Source organism: Anopheles gambiae, chromosome 2 (genome assembly GCF_943734735.2).
Source record: "Anopheles gambiae chromosome 2, idAnoGambNW_F1_1, whole genome shotgun sequence".
In the NCBI taxonomy this organism is placed as follows: Eukaryota; Metazoa; Arthropoda; class Insecta; order Diptera; family Culicidae; genus Anopheles; species Anopheles gambiae.
This window is the reverse complement of record NC_064601.1, coordinates 82,999,082-83,025,389: the sequence shown is the minus strand read 5'-3', so window position 1 is coordinate 83,025,389 and position 26,308 is coordinate 82,999,082. Positions and strand designations below refer to the sequence as shown.

Here is a 26,308-nt window from a genome sequence, read left to right as displayed (position 1 = left end):
ATTGATCCTACTATCGTCCTAAAACGGGGGTTTGTTTGATTTTAAGGTGAATTTACTTTAGACGTTAAATGAATAACATCATAAAAGAATAATTAGGTTCTGAGCAGAACGGCAAATGTCCCCACGAAAATGAATTGCCCAGGTAGCAGTTTTCAAACCTCATTTTTAAAATGACCGTTGTTTTCGTCCGGTTCCGAAATCGGAATCGGTTCCGGAATCGAATTGGAATTGGCTCCAAAATCAGAATCGGCTTTGAAATCGGAATCGGTTTCAGCATCTCTATAAGAAGAGATGTTTGGATCCTATGATGCTACGTATTTAGAGGCGCAAAGAATAAAAATTTACTTGTTAACGATCCATTCTCATGGAAATTCTCGGACTAATTTCGCTTCTGACTTTTTATCTCAATTCAAGAACTGATTCCGGAGCTAATTTCAATTCTGGAATGAATTCTGATTATGTTACCGAAACAAATTGCGATTCCCAGGTCGATTCCGATTCCGGAATCGAATCCGAAATCTACTCCGGAATCGGAATCGATTCCAACATTGGAATCTGCTCCAGAATTGATTTTGAACACGAAATCGGAATTGGGTAGGTCCGATTCCAAGCTCCCGCCACTACAATTAAAGCAACAAAAAACAATTTAAAAAACGTAAAAATTGGTTTATCAAAACATTTTTTGTTTCCAATAATAATACTTTCCTTCTTCTTTTCAAAATAAGAACAGAAATTTAAAATAAACAGCTATGTGATATTGTCTTTGCGCCATTAATAATAGTAATATCGATTTGCTCACTGTTTTTTTTATTAGTACCACATGCGTTGCGGCGGGGACTGTGCAGAACATTAATTAACTCGCGTTTGAGAAATAACTTTGTATCTTCCCGGTGTTTACACTGTTTGTTTAACTTGCTGTAAACGGGTGTGGAATTTGTGAGTGAAAACGTTTCATGGTCACGGGGTATAATTAATTTCAAATATTTTCCTTTCAAATTTTCTACTAGTTTGAATTGCTTGCTTGCTTGTCAATGCGTTTTAAACCAGAACCAGACGGAGATCGTGGTACGGCCTGAAAGTAAACCTTTTCGCTCGCTCTACTCTCGTGCCCCATGGCATGGCACTTTCCCACATACATACATACACAGCAACATACATACATTCGCGCGGACACACTAGACAACGAACGTGAAAACGCATGCACACCATCTCTGGCACAAGTTACTTCTAATCATTTTATTTCGTACTATAATTACTACGTGAACCTCTTTGCGTCACTCTACTCGCCCTGAACGGGTAGGTGAAATGTAACACAACGACGCTTATACCATCATTTTAGCAGTAATTCTTCGTTATCCATTTTTGTTTTGCTCTAGGTATGCTTTTGTTGTATTCTCTTTTTCGTGCCAGCGGTCTGTCTACTAGTGAAACTAGTTCAAGGAATGTAGCAGATTAATTTTGATATTTTTGGTGTATTTGTTGTATTTGTTTCGTTTTATCTAATCTTTCTTACGGTACTTCTTTGCGGCTTTCGTTATCCTTTCTTTTTTTTCGTTTTAGGATTTATAGTTTGCTTTGCTTCATAGCGAAATTACCCTCCCTCGACAGAAACGGAATCTTGAACACAATCATCTAAATAGTTTATCATTTCTTCTTTGTATTGTTTTTGTTTGCTGCGTGAGCATTTGCATCCATTTGCAAAAAGGGGTTTCGTTCCTTAGGCATGACAACAAACAGATCCGTATTTGCCATTGACGCTAAGCTATACCATTTGATTAATAGTGCTTTTCCACAGTCCCTTCCCTTGTTGTACCACTAATTAGTCGTTAAAACTAAACGTTATCGTTAAATCCTAACTTTACTGACTGGTTTCTCTTTGTCCTCTTGTCAGGATAGATCTGCAAACATCTATCGAACCGGATGAGCCAGAAACATTGGAGCATAATAAATAGAACTCAAAATATAATTATACGCATTCAGGAGGAGGGTTTTTTTTGTTTTGTTTTTATATTACCAATACTACGGTGTTACGCGTTTAATGGACTGACATCTGATTTGATTTCGTTTTCCTTCTCCTCTCGACACACTATAACGTCGGTTTATGTACATACACCCGTTTGGTTGCATGTAGCTTTCGTTTTTATATCTGTTTCTCATCTGCGTTTTGTTTCATTTCATATCACTTGTTCTCGGCGATCTTTTAGCAAGATCGTTTTAATGTTATATTTCACATTCTCTACTACGCTAGCTTATATAGGTGGGAGCAAACGAAAGCATTTCTATATATATGTATTGTTATATATACCTATTTGCGAAAGGACGTATCTCTGCTGCAATGCTTAGCATTTTCTGAAGCTGCCGGTGCGTGTGCTTCAGAAGTAAAGTGTCTAAGAATGAAAATTAAAGATGTTCTTGACCTCTGCGCATACAGACAAATAATGTTTTGTGGAGTGTCGATACGCCAATATTTCAAGCCGTATGGTACGGTCTGGAAGGGATCAAGAATGATAGATGATCTGGACGAGGCAAACTATATATTCTACTTGCACGCTCTATCCCGCGATGTAGACTGCAAAACGTGTACTAACAGAATTAGTAGTTTAACAAACCAAAATAGCTAGAGAGATAATGAATACGTTTGTTTTAAAGAGTTACATCGGTTGTTTCACCGTCCGATACGAAACCATGGAGAAAAATTATACAGAAAGAGTTTTGGAATCGACGAATACATCGGTCCTTGTTTGCATCCTTCAGTCGGGCATCAATTACGCCGCCTTGGGGCTACCTCCTACACGGAATCGTCTGCCAAAAATGGAAAAGATAATAGAACATTAATTAATAATAAAGGATCAAAATTTTACTACTCCTTAGTTCCCTCACTTACCATGGTACCACCATTTGGTTTTCTTAGGATTTTTGTTACACGTCTTCACATAAATACCGTTGTCCGGTGGTCGTCGCTTCTCTCGACAGCTGCTCAACATAGACGATATACTAAGACACACTGATTGTACTGACAACGCTGGTGACCTGCGAGTAGTTAGAATAAGGGGCAAAACAAAAGATCAAACAACGATCATGTAATTAAAGCTCCAACCATCCGGCGCCTCATAGCTTACCAATCATCCGTTAGGATCGACAGACATATGTGTCCGTTCGAGTAGACGTGAGGATGAATAGGAATATTTGAGCCTATAAACGTAACCTAAAACGAAAAATTTGCAAAGTTTAATGCATATGTTTTATTTTTAAGTGATGGCAGTGCAGATACGTTACCTCCGGCGAATCGAACGGATACTTATTGTTGAATTTGAATAACAACTGAAAGTGTTCACCCTCGTACAGTGTTCCTTCCACACCGTCAATGTTTATTATCCATCTAAAGACGCACAAACATAACGGGTTATGTTGAAATCTCTTTTTGATAACAAACACAACAAGCACCGCAGGGGCACTGTACTTACTGAGTAAGGTTTTGACTAACGCTTTCTTCGTCCACTGACACTCCTGGTGGGGGTTCCTTTATTAAAGACATCAGTTCCTTCTGGAGGCGTCTCTGTAAACATAAAGATAATGATTGTTTTGTTTAATAACATGTTTAATTGCCGAATGGCGAGAAAAATATGATTTGTCACACAGAAAGCCAAATTACGATCGTGTTAATTTCATTGAAACCCTAATAAAATGTAAAGTTCATTTTTTTTTTAAATTACTTTCTACCCAACAGAAACCACAAACTTGCCTCCCAGCGGCTATTGTCTAGGATTAACTTCTTGTTATCCTTCGCTGCATCCTGTATGACGGTGGTGTTGGTCGTGGAGATTGTCTCCGATTTCGAAGGCTTTTCCTTTCGCATTCGTAGTCGATTGAACATTTTGCTGCCTTTGAAAAAAAACTCTCTGGCCGTAAAACAAAACACACACACACTCACTCACTCACTGTGAGTACCTTTTGCAAACTTAAAGAGCTGCTCCAAGCGGCTCGTTCGTTTGGGATGAAGATGTATGCACTATTACGTTTAACGATTTCTAATTGATACTTAACAAAACAACACACTGACTACTTTTGCGGACAGAGCGGTTTGATATACTCATTAGCAACGTATAAAACAGGCAACGGTCATAACAGATAACTGACAATTGGGCAATTAGGGCCAGCTCGAGGGTTCGGTTTTGCACTGAGCGGGGAAGATGTTGTTCGATTTATCCTTTGGAGCATTGATCTGATTTGGCATGAATTTATCTGGACGAAGGCGAAGATGCACTCAGCTTCCTGGAGAAGTAATGAAGAGTTCGCTAAAGTTAAAGGATTGTTTTATTATACGATACGAGGAGCGACGTAAATTCGGTATCGACGAGTCCCAGTGGTGTACAGGCAACAGGCAATAGAGCGTAGGCAGAGCGTTAATGTATAATTGTCGTAAATTTAACTGCAGTTAAGTATGTTGTGGATATTTTTTAAAATCTCATCGATATATCTTGTTCTTGTGGGGGAACACCGATGCATGCGGAAACAAATTTTGCAGAAGCCGTTGTGGCTCAGCTCTGCTGAAGACAAAGAAGAAGATTATCATGATCATTTCCCGGCTGCAACTCAATTGAATACGCAACAAGAAAACATCTCTTGTTCAGCGAAATCGTTTCGAGCAGATGGGATGATGATAGATAATAAAGGATGAGACCAGACACCAGACAAAGACAAACGAGCGACGATTCGAATGATTCACTGTGTTATTCCAGCTGATGACGGTTTGTGGAAACGAGTTTAAGGTAATAGTAATAACACAAACTATGTCTAAAGGACACATAAGTTGAGCATAATTTAATTTAGCGCCAGCAAATCCATTTTACAACAGAGCAAAGCAGTTTAAATATGTCTTCCACTAAGAAGACGCTTTAGCCTAGCGCGGTTGAGTTAGAGTGCAACCGACCGAGATCGGGTGTCGGTTCGCCTGTGAATCACACATTTCGCAAACGGTTGCACCAACCGGTTTCCATTAGCACAAAGACCCGCCTGGGTCGAAGAACGGGCGCACGGGTGGCCACAAAAATTGCGCCGAATTACTCGAACTCGACCCCCGCCAGGGCCCGCAAAAACTAATCCATAGTAGAGGCAGCAGAAAAAAAAACTAACCAACCACGCATACAGAAAATGCTAGCGAAATCGAAAGGGAAAAGTGCACGGGTAAGCGCATTTGCAAGCCGTGTGCAGCCGTGGAAGCGCATGGAAAGGGCATTAAAACGCGGGCGCGTGCGCGCGCGATCGTTCGCGCGTGTACACGAAATATTCGCATGTTTTTGCCAGCGCGCGGGCACACACACACACAGCAGGGGTTTAAATTTCAATGAACTTCAAGCGCAACAACAAAAGGTTGAAACCATCATAGGTTAACCACCATTGAAGGGCTGCCAGCCACAAGACCGTTGGGCAATGGCTGTAGTCGCGCTCAAGCTGCGTTTCTGCTGCAAATCTTTCCTCCATAAAACGGCTTTTTTCTATTCAGCATCAGAATGATTCACTGCACCGTGTACCCTGACGAGAAAAGCCAGTCTCTCTCTCTCTCGAATGCACTTATTTTGCATGCCTCTAGCTACAGAACAGATAAGTTGCTGGTTTTTTCAAGCATTCCGCTCTTGTGGTACGTGGACTGGAAGTGGAAAGGCGTTAAAACAAACTCGACCTGCGTGCGGATTTGTTAGCATATGGTAGCCTTTTGTGCAGACACGTAAAGAACGCAATCCAGTGCACAACGGTGGCGCGGCACACAATGCATGCTAATGAAGCAAAATGCAATGCGTCTGGAGCTGCCACCGGCAGGCATAGAAGGTATATGCACCCTTTAAGTAATCATGCCCGACTAACATTTACTGCAAAAGCTTAACGTTTGTAAGTGCAGTATAGATTGATTTTGTAGTTGCATTGAACACATTTACTCAGAGTCAGATGAATCTCTTTAACAGCTCGCTTGAACTACGCGTAAGAAAAAGGTTTTTTTGCTAAAAGGCGAGGTCATTGTATGGAGGTAAATGCATCTCCTACTACAAACAACCCACCACTTCTGCAAACACCCATATGTGGGGTGCATTTGTTTACCTTTACCTCACAAAGCACTCGTTAATCCTGACCGTTCATTACAACATGAACGTCGCACGAATAGCGTCTAGCAAACGTACTAGTACGTTCAGCCAAGTGGTTTGCGAATAAACTAGGCTCTCTCCTATACTACTTCTTCTACTACTTCTTCTACTACTCAGTCAGCTGACAGCACGAGATTGCAGCGCGATCGTGATTGATCGATCAAACGCGAGAAGGAAGGGCGGGTCGGGGGAGGGAAGATACTAAGCCAACCAACGTCCAGCAAATGAGGTTATGTCAACAACAACAACACCAAACCGACCGGTCCGTGTTCCGCTACTAATAGCGCAGCACTATTTGCATTCGGTGGCTTTCCCTTAAGATTAATCAGCTCCGGCGCGGTACCCCAAGTTTAAGGGCGTAATAAACTTTGCTCCGTAACGATCGCCACCAACTATACTTGGCTGAACTTGGCCTGGAAAGGGAACGGCGGCGAATCGACGAGAAGGGGGGAAAAAACCAATCGATCGCCATATTATTTAATTAACCCGCCAGCTTGTACCAAACGCTATAATTTACCCTCGATCGGACTTCGGCTACGTATGATCGCACCGAACGACTTTTAATCGTTCTTCTAGAAGAAAAGGGAAACTCTTCTGACGTGTTTACGCTTCGTTTGTACGTTAGATAATCGTTATGACATCGCGGTGATCGTATTCTAATGCTGTGGCAGATCGTCGACTAATCGATATGACGCGGCACGTAGTAGGCTGGTGGCGCTTTCTATCTAATGACTGATCCCACAATCAACAAAGCGTCGTGTTTGGCGACGGGACCATCTGATCGTTTATGCAATCCAAAACGAGGAGAAGTTGAATAATATTTCCTTTAACGGAACACACACACTACGAATGATGCATTTTTAATTGTTGTTGCAGCGGGAAACTAGCTAATGCGTTTTTTTTTACTACAACGTACCTTAAACTAAACTGAAATTAACGGAAGCTTGCAATCTACATAAAGCAGACTTTATCTCTTCATCATCAGTAGGTCATAGTGTTGTTCGGATAATGTTTAAGCTTCAGCTACAACGGATTGACAGCAACATTGATCGCTTAGAATGCAGGAGCAAACATTTGCATAAGCTCAAACTGAATGCCAGCTCAAAGTCAAGCTAAAGATTACCGTTCTCTCGTGCAGCTATACAAATAGACAAACTTGGACCTGCCAATTGGCAAGTCCACGCTGAACACACAAATCTTGCAATCGTTTAAGGTGGCCAAGACATGTGTTGGGCCAGAAAGCATCAGGCGCTAACACTTCGCTCGAATGCAGTTACGCGCGCGCCCAGAACCAGTATCTCATCCTCGCGATCGGTGTGTTCGGTTCGCGAGATAACCTTTTCCAGATGGACTATCGTTTTGGACCATAGAAAGGAGGCCACAACTAAACATTGTTTTGCGAAAACATCCTTCCAATCAGCGGGAAAACCGGCCTTGAGCGAGAAGTGATTTATAAACACAGCAAGTGTGGCCGACCCTGGTAGGGTGGTCTTAGGGCGATAGGGAGTAATCTTAAAATTGAATTTACCCCGTTCAGCCTAACGATTGGACACAAGGACTTGGACAGGGTGGATAGCAGAAAACTTCCACTCATACTATAGACACAACGTACAATAAAGTGACAGAGTGAAGAAATGTTACATCATGAATCAACTCCCTCGTGGACCACTTCGAATGGTATTCCTTGGACATTCAAAAATATCAAATATCAAACGAAGAGCATGTCGCGCTTCCAAGCATTTTCAACCCATTATGTCCTAAATTTATGGCCCAAAACTACACACCGCAAGCACAGAAGCAAATTGATTGCTCCCGAAAATATTGAAACACAGGCTCATTCATCGATGACCTCATCGTTCAACAGTTTAGGTCACCACATCTAAACCATATTCAACGATGGTGTGTACATGATGTCGAATCAATATCGCTTCCCACTTGCTGGCCACCCTTTTTAACACATCGATAAAGGGCCACCCGCCATTGACCAATTTGCCCAACCTCATGGAGTACACACGACAGTGTCCACTTTGTCACGAATATGCCGATCGCTAAGAACGACTGCACCGGCACGATTCTGAATACAGCTGATAAACATATGTATATTTTTGTATATTTAGGCTACCAAGGCATGTTATTCAAAACGATTTACGACCAATTCCTCTACCGCTCTCATCGACGTTATTGTATGGCATGCCCGCACGAGAAGCAATAGAACAAATGGCGACACTTCGCTTCAGGAGGACGATGACTTTTGGAGCGAAATAAAAATGATACCATCGAGACGACTCACCCCGCTGGGCTTGGTCGCTCATAAAATCCAAACATTGATTCCATTTCCAAAAGCACACGACGCACAGCGGCGGCGGCGGCATTTTGACAAATCGATGCTGTGGGAACACTTCAAACATAAGCATCGCTCAAAACACAGCATCTAAACAACCGTCCGGCACAAAAAACATGGACGTGACAAAATTGAACCTAAATTAAAACGGGAATGTTTATACGCCCTGAATATCGTTGTTGCTGTTTCGAGTTTCTTTCTCTGATGATGCACGGTCCTTGTTAGAAAGCACACATTAATTCCACGCGTCCTTCAAACCAGAACATATTACCCCGTTGATCTTGTCTGCGACAGGGAGCAGGCGACTGAGGCTGAGTAGGAAATAAAGCCTGATGCTTTATCTGTTTGTTTTATTGGAATGGTGCTACATGGGGAAAAAATAAAAAATAAAACAGCGAACAAGATGACCGTGACAGACACATAACATGAAAGTGCCATTGAGAAGCGTAGAGGAAAGTGAAGCAGCAGCTGCTTGCAATAAATATAATCGCAGACCTTCTGGTGACATGCAAATGAGCCAACCAACCGTCAGGAAGTAGCGCTTTCATGACAGATTGCACTGTTCCACTTTGGACAGCATCGAATGGTTTCAATAACTAACGATGATGGATGGACGATTTAAAGGTTCGCACTTCGTTTCTTTCACGATCTGTGGCATACCAAGTTGGTCCTCAATGAAATTCTAGCATACAAAAGGAACGCTAAGGTTTTTTAGCGATCGTTCTCCAATCTTCTGATAAATGATTTCAATGCCCAGTCAGAATTTTGTTAAAGACAACATCTTAAGATTCCATACACTTGAGATGCCAAACAGCAGTGCAGACAAACAGCAATTATTTCCCTATTTGGCTACATAACATTATTAACATAATACAACCCGGAAGCATTTAACTATCAGCTAAATGTACAACAATTAAACAATGGCAGATAAAACATATATTCCCTTCTCGCATCGCATCGTTTGCATAATGATTAGAATCATGACGCAGTAAGGAAGAAGTATCGCCATCTAGCGTGAACATAACATCTCCACCAGAGTTCGTGCTTTGAAGAATTGCATGCCGATGACATTACTACAAGCCTCCCGGAAGACACCTGGATCGTTTAGCCAGCAATGCCTTAACGGACTTTCGTACAAATGTAAGCGGCTGTACAAAAGGTAGTCAAGATAGGATGATTTAAACAAACTGTATGTGGTTTGGGGGCTCGCCGTTTCGTGTGGTTGCACGTATTGAACACGTACGGCACACGTGAGATTTATCCTCATCGTGCTCATTCCCCTCCCGGAACACACAACACCTCTTCGTGACCACACACACACACACAAGTCGTGAGGCATGATAACGCCGAAAAGGCCTCGAGCGGGACACCAAACGACCAGGCCGATCGTCCGTCAGATCTCAACTAGCCTGCGGCAACGTTTTTACAGAAATTCCGGAAACTAACCTTACTGAACGCACTCGAAGCGGCAACACGGCACCATAAACGGCATGCCTTCTTCCTATGCGTGTACACGCTACCAATATCGTCTTATCGTTGCACGAGTATGAGTTGTAAAAGAAAGCCACACATTAGCCAAACAAAGATATTCGTTGGCGAGGGGGCAAAGACAAGGAGCAAAACAAAAAAAAAGGTACATTCAAACATGGTATACCGCGACCTACCGCAACGGGCATTTTGTGGTGGTAGCGTGACTTGTTGTCCCATTTGAAACGGAATTTCTTTTCTTCTGTTAAACCCCCCCCCCCCCCCCCCCAAGTAAGGGATGCAGGCATTATATGAGAGAACGTGATATTTGCTTTATAACCCACAACGTAAGCTGAGCGGATTAATGTTTAATGTTTAGTCGACAAAGTGTGAATAATGTATTGGGTAGAGTTGTCGTCTTTAAATCGCATCATGATAAAGGGGCGATAGTAATACAAAGGCTACAGAAATGCCTTGTTGTTGACGATCATTGTCCGTTGGAATCGATTAGCTAATCACGCCTGAACTATCGCTCAGGTCAACATTGATACTGATAAGCCCGTTATCGCCAGGATCTGCAGGAAAGATTAGAGTCTCGTGAACAAATTGCCATCACAGCTGTGTGCCTTTGTGCCTGGCGTAATCTGTCCAAATAAAGCGGTGCGTTTTCCCTGTCCCATCTAAGATAACACAACAACACGGAAGACAACATATGGTCCTCCACATGCTCCCGAAGGGCAGCAAAATGCCCATCATAAGCGGCACCCATTCCCACGCACCCAAGTGGTTGCTATTAATAGTACATCTGTGTCCTACGACCAGCACAGCACGACACCAGCGACAAGTGCGTACGTGGGAACTGCAATAAAAACACAGTGACCATTTAAAAAGAAACCACCTCCCTACACATATTGGCATTTCTACGATGATCATTAACAGCCGAACAGTCGTAAATCTGCCGGGTTTTCTGCCACAAAACATAACCTCTCGCTGCTCCCCAAAAAAGTCAATATGACGGACAGCTGTGATGACAGGTTGGGAAGTGACTTGCTCCGAAACCGTAACTACACTCAATGTTATGCTCTTTTGGTGGGATTTAAGTACCCGAGGGGCATGGGCATAGAAGAAAGATTTATCATCGAATTCTTTTCGAACCATCTTGTCAAGAAAAGGGGAAACGATTTATTGAGTCGTTCAGACAGTATGTGCCACGTTCTGTCAGTCTCGCGTTATGGTCGGGTTTTATGGTAGATATCATAATCCACTTGCGGCGGTGGGTTTGAGAAGCAACACACCTCGCGGAAGTAATTATATGAGAGCAAACAAAAACAGAAAACCTCACCCAAATCAACCAGGGAGACAGGGACCGTCGAAAAACGATGAACACTACCAGTCAAAGATCCTGGTCAGCACACCCGTCGCCGTCTTCTGCCAATGAATTCGCGACCGCGCGTGCGCGCACGGAGCACTGTTCCGTGTCACTTTATTGGCGATTCGTCTTTCCTTTCCCTTTTCAATCGATCGATCGGTGGACAACAATGGTGGATGACTAAATTCTGGTGAAATATTGCACTTTAATTGCCAGCGATAGGTCGATTGAATAAAGGCACGTCGAGTAGGGGAAGGAGTCCACCGAGCTTAGTACACGAGCCGGTCGGAATTGCGCCAACCGCGATAGGCGATGCAATTAAGCCAAATTGAATATTCAATTCATTAATGCCTCGCAACCCGCATCGTCAGGCGCCTCCTCTGAGCTGACCATAAAACCGACACGATCATTTGTTAGAACTTAAACACGTGTTTTTCGGGGACATGCCAAATTAAAGGACAAACGCTTTTAACATTCGTTGAACCGTGCTAACCTTCCAGAGCGGAAGTGTGCGGCCCGCTTCGCCGACTGCTTCAGAATATGATTGTATTTATATTTAATTTACTGTTTCTCAATTACAGTGATCAGCGATCGCGATGGTGCACGATCATTCACAATACGAGTTTTATGGAGGTCTCCTTTTTTATTTAAGATTAAATTAAATGTGCATTGTTTTAACTTGATTTGACCTTCAAGATCAAAGAGTTTTACGTCAACAAGAATATTTCCCTACATTTTTCACCAAGTCAAACATAATAAGTACGTATTTGCCATCCCTGAAGCAATACCGTATTCTCTGTGGTTTGTTGTCCGTAAAACCACGCTTCTACTATCATCACGTTCAGCAACATTATTTTAACGATACGATCGATCGTCATCAAAGCTAGGCATCGGTAGCGTCCCAGTTTTGTTGCACCATTACTGTGGCGCACGAATGGTGCCGATATCTCTGATTCCAGTGGTCGTCACGTTAGCTGTTGGATTGCTACCAACATTAAGTTATATCATTTGGAGACACTAGATACTGTAAAACCAACCAACAAGCTGCTTAGAAAATTTTCAGTTAACTTATTTAAGCAGATTTGTGAATGTACCATTTAAGGAAATTCTTGCAATTGCGTAGAGTATAAAATACAAAAAATATAAAACACAATTTCTTTGATATTAGACGCAGTCTTTGCAGACATAATATTTCCAACATCAATCGCTTTCGATCGCCGCTTAATATCAGACGCCAGTGCCGGATGAGATAAGTTCGTAGCTCTTGTTTCAGCGAATAAATGTTCGTACCATTTTGCCGGACATTTTATTGCAGGAAATATTCTGTAGAAATGGAGAACGATTCCTAATGATGATGTTTATATTCCAAATAACAAACTAACTGATCAACGAACAACAACCTAATACTTTCGATATCGAATTTATGTTTCTACAAGATCGGAAGATATTTTATTCCATAGGTAAATATTTGCTCAAAGCCCGCAGATAAGCTTAAAAACTAAGACGATCCAAAAATGACAACTATTTTCTTTATTCCAACATGTTTGCCGGCCACTGTCTTTGGCTAAAATGGACTGGCGGGCGGGCGGCTTGTCGAGACGTTACACTCTATGCTAGAAGCAGCAATCTAGCAAAATTCATCGCTTGACTGCGTGATGATCACTTTAGCTCGCCCTTCAGGGCAAACATGTTCCACGATGTGGTTTAGATCCAACGTACAAGAGCGCTGAGTGTATGTAAACATCAGGGAGGAATAAAATCGCACCACTTGCGCTATTGGATATCATCAGGGAAATTTATGTATGATGCTGCTCTACAAAAAAAAACTCACAACACGAACAAAGCAGAGCATAAATTGCCCTGCTCTCGGGTAAGATTGCAGGCCAACATGGCAAGACAAAAAGAACGTTAGAAGCGAATCATTCCATCCATCCATCCATCGCAAAAGATTTTGATAGCTTTAATATTTTTATGACACTGAAGAGATAGTTCAAAATTAAAACGGGAAAGCTAAAGCGTTTCAAACCGGCAGAACCGCTCATGACAGTGAACATAAAACTACGTGGGGCCTGTTTTAATAGCGTTTCAGTTTTCAGCACTCATGCCGCACTCTCCATTGCACCACACAGAAAGACACACGAAAGCCATCATCAAAACGCATCTCGACGCTTTTACAAAAAAAAAAATGCATACATTAGTCGCTCAATCGCTTTGGCACATGGTGTCTCATCTTGAGGCGAACGGCGATGACGACGACTACGCGCCGAGTTCTTTGAAAAATTAATGCAATTAAACCCGAGCCCATAATCCGACACTTTTGCGCGTTGGTGTCTGGTTTTGGTCGATGGTGTCTGGGAGTGTCGTGGTTCGTTTCCCAGGAAGAAACATTTCTTCGTTTAAGCAATGTTGCTTCTTCAGCGATAAAAAAAAACACAACATGACGCCGTATTTGAGTGATAACATCATTCGCCTTGAAAGCAATGGACCACACTTAGTGAAACCACTATAATGCAGCAAATTAAAATATAGAAACACAGTTTCTGTCAAAAATCATCAAAATATCTTTACCAAAGAAGCTCTGCTGATGATCTTAGCAGACTCGTGTGCCAATAAGGATTTCAGCGAACTTAAGTGGCTCGATAAGCTGCTTATATCATCAACTTGCCTCAATCGACAGTGAAAGAAAAGTCCCTCCTTAACAAATCGCCCCAACTCCAAACGCACACACACACACCCATCGCTGGAGCTCAAGAGGTTCACAGATAGATTCGCAGTTTTTTTACCGCAAAAAATAATAACCCCTACACTTGAGAGCAGTTGGCGGACCATCCCCACCACACATGCATCAATCGCACGTAATATCAGAAACATCTCATCGCGAAACGAACCAAACAGCCGCCCCCGTACAAACTCCCTAGCCCTGCCAAAAGCCGGGGGAACAACTCAAGCGGTAGAATTATGGGCTAATGAACCACTTGACTTAAGACGCCATCTATTGCCTCCGTTTGTTTCTCTGGCTCGTTTCATCATAAATTAGCGCGTATTAAAATCCTTTGCGCATACAAACAGTACCAACAGGGCACCACCGCACATGGCAGTACGTGCGAGCGGTGACGGATAGGCCAGCCGGCCAGCGAAGGGTTCGCTATCACAATCGTAAAAGACATAAAAAGACGTTCGGCAAGAGTGAAAGGGATCGTTGTACTTCTTCGCGATCATCATGACGAGATGAAGTTGATTGCATCGTACCAAGCCGCACAGAACACCGCGCAACGGCCCCCCCACACTTTGCGACCTTTGCTCTCGCGCCGTGCTCTCTCATCGCGGTCCCGTTTGCCCGGCACAGGCCGATTGATGACTAATAAAATAAAATACCAGACATGTATAATTTTAAACGTTTTAGGAGTGCATCGAACTTTGGAAGGGATGGAGAAGGGAGGGAGAGGGATCTGTGCACGATCGCGCTGCGGCAGACGAGATGCCGCTCGCTCGGCTGCAGCGAATACTGCGGATTCGCGGGCGCGCGTCTGGAAAGCGACTCAAAAATCGGTCGTCGTCTGGCCTTCGGGCCAACTGCCGCACGTTCGCAAACGGTCATTAAAATGGCGATCGGCGGTGTTACGGTTTCACTTCACCCAAACGGTTGGGCGGGTGTTGGTTTTATAGATTTGTGCAAATTGTAGCGACGAAGTATAGTAGAAGAAGTATAAAACATGACACCAATGCAGAACAAGTGATTGGTGCAATAGTGTATATTGTTGGATCGTTACAAGAGCTACAAAATGTAACTCCAAATTCAAGTCGAATTGAAATTTTCAAGCCCTTAGCATGTTCATGACCTTAACATGTGAATGTCTTATGGAAAAAACAAGGATTACTTTACAATTAAAATAACTAACTTAGTAAATCGGTTTATAGGATTCCCAATTACATTGTGTTTGACCCATAAAACCATCTATGTGCTCTGTAAAATATAGAATAAATTAATGTCAGTAGTTCTCCAAACTAGGGAGATATGGATCGAAATTGACATTTTTAGAGTTTTCAAGTAAATTTTATCAGGCTGCAAAATTGAAAATTGTGTTAAAATAAAAAAAAAAAACATTGAAACTGCGTAACAAATAAATTCCATGAGCTAATACTTATCCCATCTTATTAAGAATTTTTCTTTTTAGGCCAAGTCAGCGCAATTTCGTCTGACAAGTTTAAGCGTCAACTTCGAATATGAAAGCCTGTCTCAATAAATTGGCACCACAACCGTTCGAAATATCGGAAATAGAATAAACCTGTAAATCATATACAATTTCTGCAAATCAAAATAGCGTTTATTTCTTCACTGTAAAACACGCGTGCCCTATGTTACTCAAACGAAAATCATTCATATACAACAGTCCAGCCTACTGGACACGCGGTTTGTGAGGGTTAATTGTAGCCAATCACTTAACCGACAGCACCACCTCGCCCCCTCCTTCGTCCACCAAACCGGCCCCTCTCTCAATTATTCTAACAAATCATAAACCATCCTTCGCCACAGAGTGAAATGCTAGAAAAACAAAAATAGACACACTTCATTCTCATCGAAAGCGGGGGGGTGGGGAAAAAACATAAACGATCAGGCACGAGGCGCACTGCTCTCGATCATGGCATGGAACACATGTGCATGTGCGGAAATTGGCAAACCCAACCCACACACCACACAGCAGTGTAGCTGTTAGGTGCCGGAGGTGACTGACCGGCCAACCCCGCGCACCGGACGGCGTGAATTTGAAAATTAGGAAGGAGGTCACGGAAAAGTCACGGCATCCTTAAATTGCGGATCTGCAAGCCCCCTACACCCCACTACACCCACACTCATACCGCACACAAGCACGTTCGTTTGCGCAAAACGTGCGCAACTAATAGACTAATTAGTTACAATGTCGGGACGGTCCGAAAGAATTCCGGCAGAGACAGAGTGAGAGAGAGAGAGCTTAGCTTGAATATTATTGCGTCCGGAGTGTTTTTTTCGGTTGTTACCGTGAGCAGATTTCTTTAGCCCTTTCTGCCCGCCCTGCGTATTGCGTAAGCGTGGGATTTGCGCAAGGCGCAACCGCGTGGAAGGGCTAAGGTGATTCATGCGGAAAAACGCATCGCAAAACTGCACGCGCCACGCCAGTCACTGGGAAAGTTGAACCGATTTTCCGTTCATTGAACGTGAATGCAAACTGAGTAGGTGTTGAGCAGTCATATGTTTCACTTTATTGTATTGCTTGTTTTTTTGTTGTTCGATTTAAACGCCACTGATCTTCAAAGACGTGCCTTCGCACGGCCAGGCAAAAAATCCCAGCCACGGTTGGGAATTGGGAGTTTCTTGGGAATTTTTGGGGTGGCCCCTAATGATGTAAAATTCGCACGCACGAGACGACGCGCAAGACTATTCTCAGATCTGAGGGTAGGGAGAGGAAGCTGACCTAATCCCAACGGGAGCACTTCCGAGAGATCACGATCGTGCTCTGTTGCTGAGTAGCCAACCCACTTTGGCCGTGCTCTATTTCGTAAACAACCGGCACAAAGACGAACCAACAAAAAGCTTGAGCTTGGGTAGGTAATTTTATCTTCACCACGGAACCACCACTTATTCTGAAACCGCAACAAAAACCTGATCGTGAACTGACATACTGTGTGCTTAATCGGTGCGAATGATTAAGCCATTACTCTGTGTCGCTACTCTGTCGACACATTGGATTAGCATTGCATTTCGGGTGCAAATTGTGCCAAATGCGTAGTGCTGTCGTCCGTTGCCTGCCAACTTGTACCACACTGGCTAAACAACATGCTTTCTTCAAAACACTCAACACCCAAACAAAAAGCAACAATGCTGCGTTGTATGCGTGATCGCTCTTTACATTGAAAAATGAAGCCCACGATCGCGCAATGGATCGCTTCCTAGTCCTGCTCTCGCTCCCTCGCTAGCCGGGGCATTGACAACGCGGAACGGAATACAACAACGTTAACTGCACCGGCGTGCGTTAAGTGCATGTCATCGCCGTCGTTAAAGGACACCCAACCACGCCACCACGAACCCATTATGCGGGGAAGGGGTGATGTGCGTTGACAAAAGACACTCCCCGCACAGAGAAAGAAGAGAGAAGTCCTTCACCCACAAAACGCAAAACCGATCGGGCAATTAAAACACCATACGAGAGAGGATTTACGAAGAGTCGTTGTGCTGGGCGGTGTGACAAGAAAATATGTGCACCACACACAAACACACAAACTCTTTCTTGAAGCAATTTCTCGACAGCCTGCACACTCTTTTTGTGCCCGTGTTGACAGACAAAACGGAGCGGAAAGCCGCCCCGTGCCAAACTAAAACAATGTTTGATGGGGGGGGGTGGATGGGGTTTGATGATGCACACTGCACTGGCGAACGGGTTTCAAAAATATCCACCAGCACAACTTAGCTGCTTAAACGACGGTTTTCCCATAAACATTTATAATGGGCACTTTTTTCTCTCTTTTTGTTAATTAAACCATTCCAGAGCTGATCTTTCACGAGCCGTAGTCGTACCCTTTCGGGAGTATAATTACAAAAAATGGCAATAAAAGTGATCATCATCTCTCTGTGGCATGGTGCTGGATCAGACGGAAAGCCAATGAGCTGGTAGTAGAAATGGCGAACATTGTTGGAAAATTGCAGGAAGAATATTACCATGGAGGTCAAATGCATCTGAACATTAACGAACTCAACAACAAAAACGCAAGAGACTGCCCTGTTGGGCCTTTTGTATGAGAAATGTGAAGGGCTAGCTGGAAGAAAGACCCGAGATATCAGCAAAAACGAAGGATGATGATTGTATGAGAATGTTCAAGGAAATAGAACCGACCGACGCAAGAAAGACACTTTGTATCCCCCGCCATTGGCACGCCATCATTCATTGGCAGTGGTGTGAGAATGTGTCAGATGAAGCGAAAAGTGAGTGGAAAAGTAATTTCAAAACGTATTACGATCAATATCAATCACGCTTTACGGATGATCGGTCCACGTTTATACATTAAAAATCCCACTTTGATGATACCCATACTTATTGTCCTATTTGGCGTAAAGACGCGGTCATGCCGGCTTATATCCGGTCCATATGAGGCTTGAACTCATGGGAATTATATTAGGTCGCAAGAGTTGACAAATGTATCACAGGACCGCCCTCGACACCACATTAAGAGTGCCAACTAATTCAAACATTTTCTACTACTTGTTCCCATCTTACACCTCAACTTTGGAGCCTACCTTAAAAAACACGGCTATCCAGGCATCCAACATTGTTTTAACTTAAACGTATTAGGAGACATGCAGGTCAGCCAGATTGACCGGAACCAACAGTAATCCGAAGCAGCAATGTCTGAGCTATACATCAGTTAGGGTAGAACTTCCAATTTCAGTGTTTCAAAGTATTTTTTTTACATGAACCGAAAAAACAGTTTCTCACCAGTTCGTCGTCTCTAGGCATTAGATCGTATGGGACATAATTCTCCAGGTGTTTGTCCATTCCAATTGATTTTGATCGAAAAGAAACATCTTTTTGAGATATTCCAAAAGACTTTTTGATGCGTTTGTTTAGGGATTACGTCGATTCTCCAGGTGTTCGCTGTCTGTAGATCTTCAAATTTCTAATTCTAAATCAAAATCACTTCTAATTCCCGGCAAACTACCTTGTATCACCTAGAGCATGGTACCAATAAGCTTCAACAACGATACGATGGCTTTCGACCGACGTTTTGTCTATATTGTCAATAATGAAACATAACTCATCGTAAAAAACACAGACCATTACAGAGAGTGTAAGTAATGTCTAAAGATACCACTTCAAAATAAGAGTTTTGCCTGAAACGAGTATTAAACATTTGGTGCCATCTGACATTGAAATTGTTCTTAATTGAGTGAATTTTTGAATAGTCTTTCCATAAATACAACAAAGCGAAACATCACGAAGTTGCTCTGCGCTACCAAACCATCGAGGAGCACACGACGATCTCCAGCAACAGACATCAACTCCCACAACAAACCCTGAAGACCGCAAAGCACAAAGAGGATTCGTTGCGTTGGTCGCGCTGCGCTGTTGCTGCAACTCCCTACCAGAAACCAACAACAGAGACCACGGATACGTTTCCCTACCGATAAGCGTTCTAATTTCATAGAAAAACAAACACCATCACTTACCCAACGCACGCAACACCAAACACCAGATGCCGCTCCAGAAATACCAAGGCGAGCGTTGGGGGAGTAGATGAAGTGGGTCATAATTCCAGCCACTCCAACAACATATTGTGTCCAATGTAGTTTGCTTTTGGTTCTGTTTTTGGTGCCAGCAAGATCGCAACACCGCTGGGCGCATTTCGATTGGCTTTGCGCCGTGCATGGGATGTACTTTGAAACATGCCGCCGGTGCTGCTGCTGCTGCTGCTATGGTCCCCGAGGGCAAATCAACACGCATATACAACCGAGTTGAAACGCAGACCATTAGAGAACCACTCAGCGCCGGTCTGTGCATGGTGTTACATCGCTGGAGGTAAGTTCTCAACCACCCAGCGCGCAAGCGGAACACGATCTTCCAGCAGCAAACCCGTTCTGCTAGGTGATCGCGCAAAAAAGACGATCACCGGGAAGTACGAACAGCATCGCACTGCACGTTAAGGCGTTCTGTTACTGGAACAAAAATAACATCTTGCATTAGTTTTCAGCGCAATTGGTGCACCAACGCGCATTGCGAATTGTGTGTATTTACATCTTTTTGTGATGCTTGCGAGAACACAAATTAGCCAACGCTACTGCAGAAACCCCTAGGAGTGGGGATGTTTTCCAGTTATGGTTCACTTTCGTTCACCAAGAAAGACCAAGAAAGCAACCGATTTCGAATATTGAATTCAAACCACGTGCTCGATGATGAATCTGGGCGCTGGTCAGCCTTTCATATTTGAATGCTCCATCACATTTGCATACATCACGTGCTCTATTACTGGTTGTTGCCTATTTCTTTACACAACGATTCGTCGGAGATCGTTTGGCCGGATAGATTGTTTCCTTTTCTCGACGCCTGTCGCCATTCTCGGCCTAACGGATCTGCACGCAGAGCAGTCGTTAAGTATTTCCGGTCCGGACGATTTTCTAAACACTGGCACCAAACCACCAATGCTGTCGTCTATGGTTATGGGATGGTATATTAAAAGCGACAGATATGAGCTCACCCACCGCAACGTAAGTTTGACTATGCTTCATGGGGGAGTATACGTTATTAGTTCAATAAAGTTATGTCACAGTAATTTGCTTAAAACAAACAAAATCCACCACACGGCTGCCATCCGGTGGGGCAACTTATGATGCGCCAAACCGCAAAAACCGCCTCTGAAGTTCCTTGGGGAGATATGAGACCGAAAATATACACACGCACAGTCGCACAAGCAAAAAGGTAGATTATGGGCCCGACTCAAAATGTACACCATACGCTCTGCCTCTGTTACGCTTCTATGCCTGAACGACGCTGAGCTGGGACTCACCACGCCACGCCACGCCGGTACCGAATTTATCACGCTTTTCTTAATAAATTGCCCCCTGCGCCGTACGTTTTTCCTTCCTGCTATTCCGCCGGTTCTAGGACAAACCGCCAAAAGATCAAGTTACTGCCTACTGCTGGTTGCGCCGACGTTCTTCTTCTCTACCACCACCTTCCTTCTAGAGGGATTGCGATCACGATTGCTCCGTTTCGAAGGGGGTTACGCGATACTCTTCCGACAGTGATGACACACTCGGCAAACCGCTGTAGAGTGTCTAAGATGGTCTACTACTCCCGCTCACGACACACGCAAACACACACACACACCGACCGTTTTGGCACACCAGACACGGTAAGCGTTTTCACACACACGGTTGCCCTTTTTCACGCGAGTTAATTTCGGGTCTGGTTTTTCGCAGCGGAGGTTCGTCTTCCCGTGCGTCCCGGCACTCTCTACACTCCTTCCATACGGGGAAGGGGATCCGTAATTTCTGCTCCTCGGGGAAAAACGCGTACCGCGACGTACTGGCGAACCGGATTTTCCAGCTGCGTCCAGTGCCCACCACCTCGAACCACGCGATGAACGAGCACTCAAAATATTTATAAACAGGAAAACACACTAATCAGTAGCAGAAGCTCTGCCAACCAGCGGCGATCGCTAATGTTTGAGCGCCACTCTCTATCGGTGCATATTACTGCTCGCAGGTCCCGCAGGCGGTGGAGGAAAATTGGTCGGGAAAATGATCCAAGGACGGCACTGAGCAGCAACAAAACGAAATAAACAGGAAACAAAAATCCCTAACCAGCCAAACACTGCAAGCGTATCTTCTATTCCTGCGGGCAGTTTTCGCTTCCCCTCGTGTAGCGGCAAACGTTCACTTTCACACACGACAACAAATCTAAGACAGCGAGAAGGGGAGACGGTGCGCGCGTGTGCAGTACTGTTCGCGGCTGATGATCCGTGCGTTTCTTAACACAGTGCGCGCGGCTACTGGTACAAACCGCGGCTACATTCGAACTGAGCGTTTGCTGGCGTACGAACAAAGCAACAACCGACCGGACCGGAGGCGAGGATCGGGTCCCGACGACGACGACGACGTGAGCTGCAAGTGAGTGCGCCATATGCGTGCGCGAGCGCCCTGTACGGCTCGCGTGAGAAGAGAGTGTGAACTGCTCCTACCGCTGTGGCTTGCAAGTAAAAAGGGAAAAAGGCGAGATGAACGCCCGAAGTGTGTGTGTCCACCGCTGGGACGCTCGCAAAGAAAGGAACTCCGGGTTTTGACCATGACCATCGACATCGACGGCCACTGACGGTGGGCGTCATCCACCAGTGTGCCGCAATCAGATAACACAATTTGACTGATAGAGCGCGCGAGCGACGCACAATGATGCGCAGGCAAAGGAGGATATTGAACCCAGGCCTGTTCTTCTTCTTCTTCTTCTTCTTCGTCTTTGTAATTTAAGGGGAGGGAGGGAAGGGTTTGTATTTATTTTCGAACGCATCGTGCTACAATAGAAAGTAATAAGATCGTGAGCGATTGGAAGACGTCCGTTAGAATTTAGAATTAAAATTAAATTATTAATAAGTGACGAACCCTGAATTGCTGAAGTAATAATAAATACTTTATTTTTATGAAAGCCAACGTACATTTTCTTGCTTGTACATAATTTAAAACAAATCATCAATTCGCAATTGCTCCCTTCCTGGATGGTGCGAAGTAGTTTTAATTTCCAGCCGCTCGTGAAAACGTTTCACAATTTAAAAGCAATCCACAAATGATTAGCTGCAATCGCCTAATCGGCATCCCCCGAACGCCAAGTGAATGGGCCCGCAATCGAGGTGACGTGTGGCGTTGAGGGGGGACAGTGTTAGCGATTTGCGAACGCGAAGGGAAAGGCTGCTGGCGTTAACCGCTCTCTCCCATTATTGTTAATCTTCGGCGGTGCTAAACTTTTCCCATAGAACGTGTGTGGAAATAAATTGCACATCTCGCTTGCTACACGTGCACACTTTGTCCGCGCCCCGCCAACAATATGCGCAATTTTTGCGTCTGACGAATTAATCGTTAGCCACTTGCAGCACCCATGCAGCATTGTTGACGGCTTGCATTCCCTTTTTTGATGGGTGAAGAAATGCGGTACAGTGCAATCAATTGTCATCTAGCATAGCGAAGCAAGCTTTTAGCTCGTTTAGTAGCACAACTAAAAGACACCAAAAGGTTGAACGCCTCTTCTGCTTCCAGGATAAACGAGGATTAAGGGGACGCCTTTATTTGCGTTGGCTGCATAAACAAACGAGTGCCATTGTGCATGGGAGAGGCGGAGGCACGCTCTCACTAATCCGCTCATTTCACACAGCCGTTTTATTTATGAAGAATAGATGCATCGATCATGCGTCCAAGCCGACATCTACATAAACGATCACGCACCCAGCACCCCCATTGCGCTTGGGCCTGCTTCTTGCTGCAAGAGTAAAATGTTTCCACCCCTCGCTCATCACACGAAGATCGCAAAAGGCGTTCTGTTGGTGAGTAGAGCAGGCGGAAAAAACGCGTTGCATTTACACCAAATGTAAACTATTCGTAAGCACAAAGAGACTGTCTGTTTAACGAAACATATGGCAGCCACTTCCTGCTAGCTGCTGCTGCTGCTGCTGCTGCCTGTTGGTCATCTTTTTAGCGCTGCAAATGAACCGTATTTCTCGCCGTTCGGTTGCATTTCATGGTACACATGCTCTACGTTGCGATAATCGTAGCCAACGAAAGGCGTGGCAAAAATAGAGGGAACAAACAGCGGTGCCTTTAAGAATTGCACACACTCTTTGCATTGCGCATTTTGTTTCACGACAAAATGAATGAACAGTTGGTTAGCGAGCTTTTGATAATCCGCGTTCTTTGACGTTAAAGCGATGATTTATTGCTACACGAAACTAGTAAACAGCTTGCTACGGGAAAAGTAATGAGTAGCGCGTGCAGTTCGTCGTCTGTGCAAACCAGTCCTCTTAAATCACCTTGTATGAATATGAATTTTTCTATAAGCGATTGAACTGATCGTGCATTGTATGATCGAACTGCTGTTGCATAATTGTGCCAATGTCATAGGCACATAAATAGCGGGATAATAAAATTTGCATTCTCGCTATTTGATGTTACCACTAAAGATGGTGTTTTGATGTGTTCTAAGTTAATTACCTTGTTAACCAGAAACGGTAAGTTATTACTGCATAATACTACCATAGTGGACATGAGGGTAACAGGTATGGAACATCCAATAGGACCTAAGTAACACTTTGACTACAAAAGCACCGAGGGGCATAGGAAACTGTGCGTGAAGGAAAGGGATATGAAGGGTAAGAATATGATTCGCTGTAAGAGCTTCTTTAAGTAGAGGAAATTTTGTTTTGAATGATAAAAATTGAACCCAATATCATTGCAAATTCTATAGCTATTTTCCAGCTAACCATATGCGTAACTGAAGAAAATATATTAAACATGCAGTGCGAATCAATACGTTCAACTCCCATCTTTCGTAACGATCACTTCACGCAACCGTGTCTTTCCAACCAAAGGCATCCAAGGATTGTTTCCCTCCCCCTGTTAAATGAACTAGCAAGAAAAGGCAACATAAAGAACGTCCTATTTGCTTACTCTATATGGATACATCACGCATCAATCGGCACCAATTTCGGCACCACCTCTCAACCATTGCCTCAGCCGGGAAGAAACGCAAAGGAAGCGAGTAACAACGAAACTCGGCAGCAAGTGTTGGCCGTCCCCATTACCCCTATCCGGGTTCCCCTTAAAACGGTGAGATTTGAGCTGGCAGCAACGCACCCACCGGGAGGAAAGGGGCGAGAAGTGCGAAAGTGTGTATTATGTTTACCCAAAATTGACCTCATCGAGCGCCGCCACGCTTCGGTAAACATAAATAACACTAAGGAAACCGATTTCATCAAACGCTTCTCACAAACGTGCTACCGAAGCGCGTCCGATGATAGCGTCCCCGTTGGAGCAGTCCTCCGCTCCGCTCCTCATCTCACTGAAAAATCCACGCTTTTTTAGAAGGGTAGATCGAGCATTTTGAATCAATTGTACACCGCATCGTACCCCTCGTGTCCCACCGCTGGTATGATTTGCTGGTCCTTTTGTTTATCGACAGCATCCGATCCGAAACCATCGGTAGCAGTCGGTGGCGTCGGCATCGCGCGGCAAGTGTCGAAAGAAGTGATAAATGTTTAGAACACTTCGTGACCGCTGTTTGGGGCAAGCGGAATTGTAATTATTTATCGATCCCGGTTTGCCCGCTAACGGGCATATGTTTTTAAAACAAACTGAACAAAGAACCGCTCACACTCGCGAACTAAAACGGCCATCGAGTGAAGGTATGCATATTAAGGGGCATTCGAGTTGTCGATTAGCTGCAGGCCCGTCGTGCAAGATTAGCTCAACATTAATCCAATGCAGTGGTAATTTCATTCAGTGGTTTGGTGTGGCGTGCATGGCTGAAATTAAATAAAGAGAACGAGGCAGCTTAATAGAAAAAGCATCCAGATACGGCATCGGTGCCCCAAAATCGAGCGCAGGATGATGACTGTTTGTGGGACTGCTGTTGCTGCCACTACGCTACCTTTCATCGCGCACAACAGATGGTGTGACGCACAGCTATCGATCCTGGCAGTGGGCCAACAAACTGACGGGGGGTTTTGAAAAAATCCAGCATGACCTTGAGCTCCGGCCGTAGCCTGAGCGGTCCCGGTTCGTTCCGACGATAACAGTCCCTCTCTCCTCACACCCCCGGCCAGATAACGAGCGTTACTTTGATTGTGTTCCGTTTCATGGGGCACCTTCGATAAATGCATTGAACTCGCCTATTTGCGATTGATTACGCTTCTTTGCAGGGATTTCCTAGTGTGTGTGTTTTTTTTTTTTTTTTTCTTTCGCTTGTTCGTGCAAATCCTGGCAACGCATGTGTGCTGCGGAAAGACTGCGACCATGCAATTGGTTGTGCTGGGCCGTTTGACCACAAACAAACCCGTGCTTCCCGCGGAACGCGATAATAATTTGGCTCTCCGCGTGTGCGTAACTAACAAACAAAACAACAATACCACACTCACCTCGGACGGGCTCATTGCCGTCTTTTTGGAGCAGTCGGGTTTGCTCATAGAATTTACACCATTCAAGGGAACCGGAACCCGCGCACACACACTCACAGCACAGGACAGGCTACGAAAATACTTTTGCTGGCGCAGAATACTTTTTCGGGGGGGTTGGTCGGTTTTTCTGGTTTGCACAGTATAAAAATTTGTTTTCTTTTTTATCACTGAGCCCAGTGCGGCGAGTTTGCTTGAGCAGTGGTAAACATTGGATGCTGCAGCAAAGGTTCGTTCACGGTGGGCTGTTTGACAGCTCCCGGATAGCAAGAGCGGGCGCCATCCGGCGTTGACGTTTTTGATCGAGCGTGTGGCAAG

General features: G+C 44.3%; 1 protein-coding gene across 3 annotated transcripts; it reads right to left on the bottom strand.

Moving 5' to 3' along the window:
• Positions 1–786: 786 nt before the first annotated feature.
• On the bottom strand, positions 787–26,225 carry LOC1276032 (ubiquitin-conjugating enzyme E2 W). Of its 3 annotated transcripts, XM_061642606.1 has the most exons (7): positions 20,912–21,882; positions 3,743–4,272; positions 3,465–3,556; positions 3,277–3,379; positions 3,120–3,205; positions 2,885–3,030; positions 787–2,802 (listed from the first exon to the last, which is right to left on the bottom strand). In XM_061642606.1, exons 2-7 carry the CDS (start codon positions 3,872–3,874, stop codon positions 2,789–2,791), a joined length of 573 nt encoding a protein of 190 aa, XP_061498590.1. In that variant the 5' UTR covers positions 3,875–4,272; positions 20,912–21,882; the 3' UTR covers positions 787–2,788. The 3 variants fall into 3 exon arrangements, with proteins under 3 accessions (XP_061498590.1, XP_315339.5, XP_001688635.1); XM_315339.5 differs by lacking the exons at positions 3,743–4,272; positions 20,912–21,882 and adding an exon at positions 25,955–26,225; XM_001688583.2 differs by lacking the exon at positions 20,912–21,882 and having other exon boundaries at positions 3,743–4,717.
• Between the last annotated feature and the right edge of the window lie 83 nt (positions 26,226–26,308).

Excerpts from the sequence above, each read along its gene's own strand:
- LOC1276032 (XM_061642606.1), bottom strand. The coding sequence starts at position 3,874 with ATGTTCAATCGACTACGAATGCGAAAGGAAAAGCCTTCGAAATCGGAG. Across the intron at positions 3,557-3,742 it reads TAGACAATAGCCGCTGGGAG|AGACGCCTCCAGAAGGAACT; the intron begins GCAAGTTTGTGG and ends TTATGTTTACAG. Across the intron at positions 3,380-3,464 it reads GTTAGTCAAAACCTTACTCA|ATGGATAATAAACATTGACG; the intron begins GTAAGTACAGTG and ends GTGCGTCTTTAG.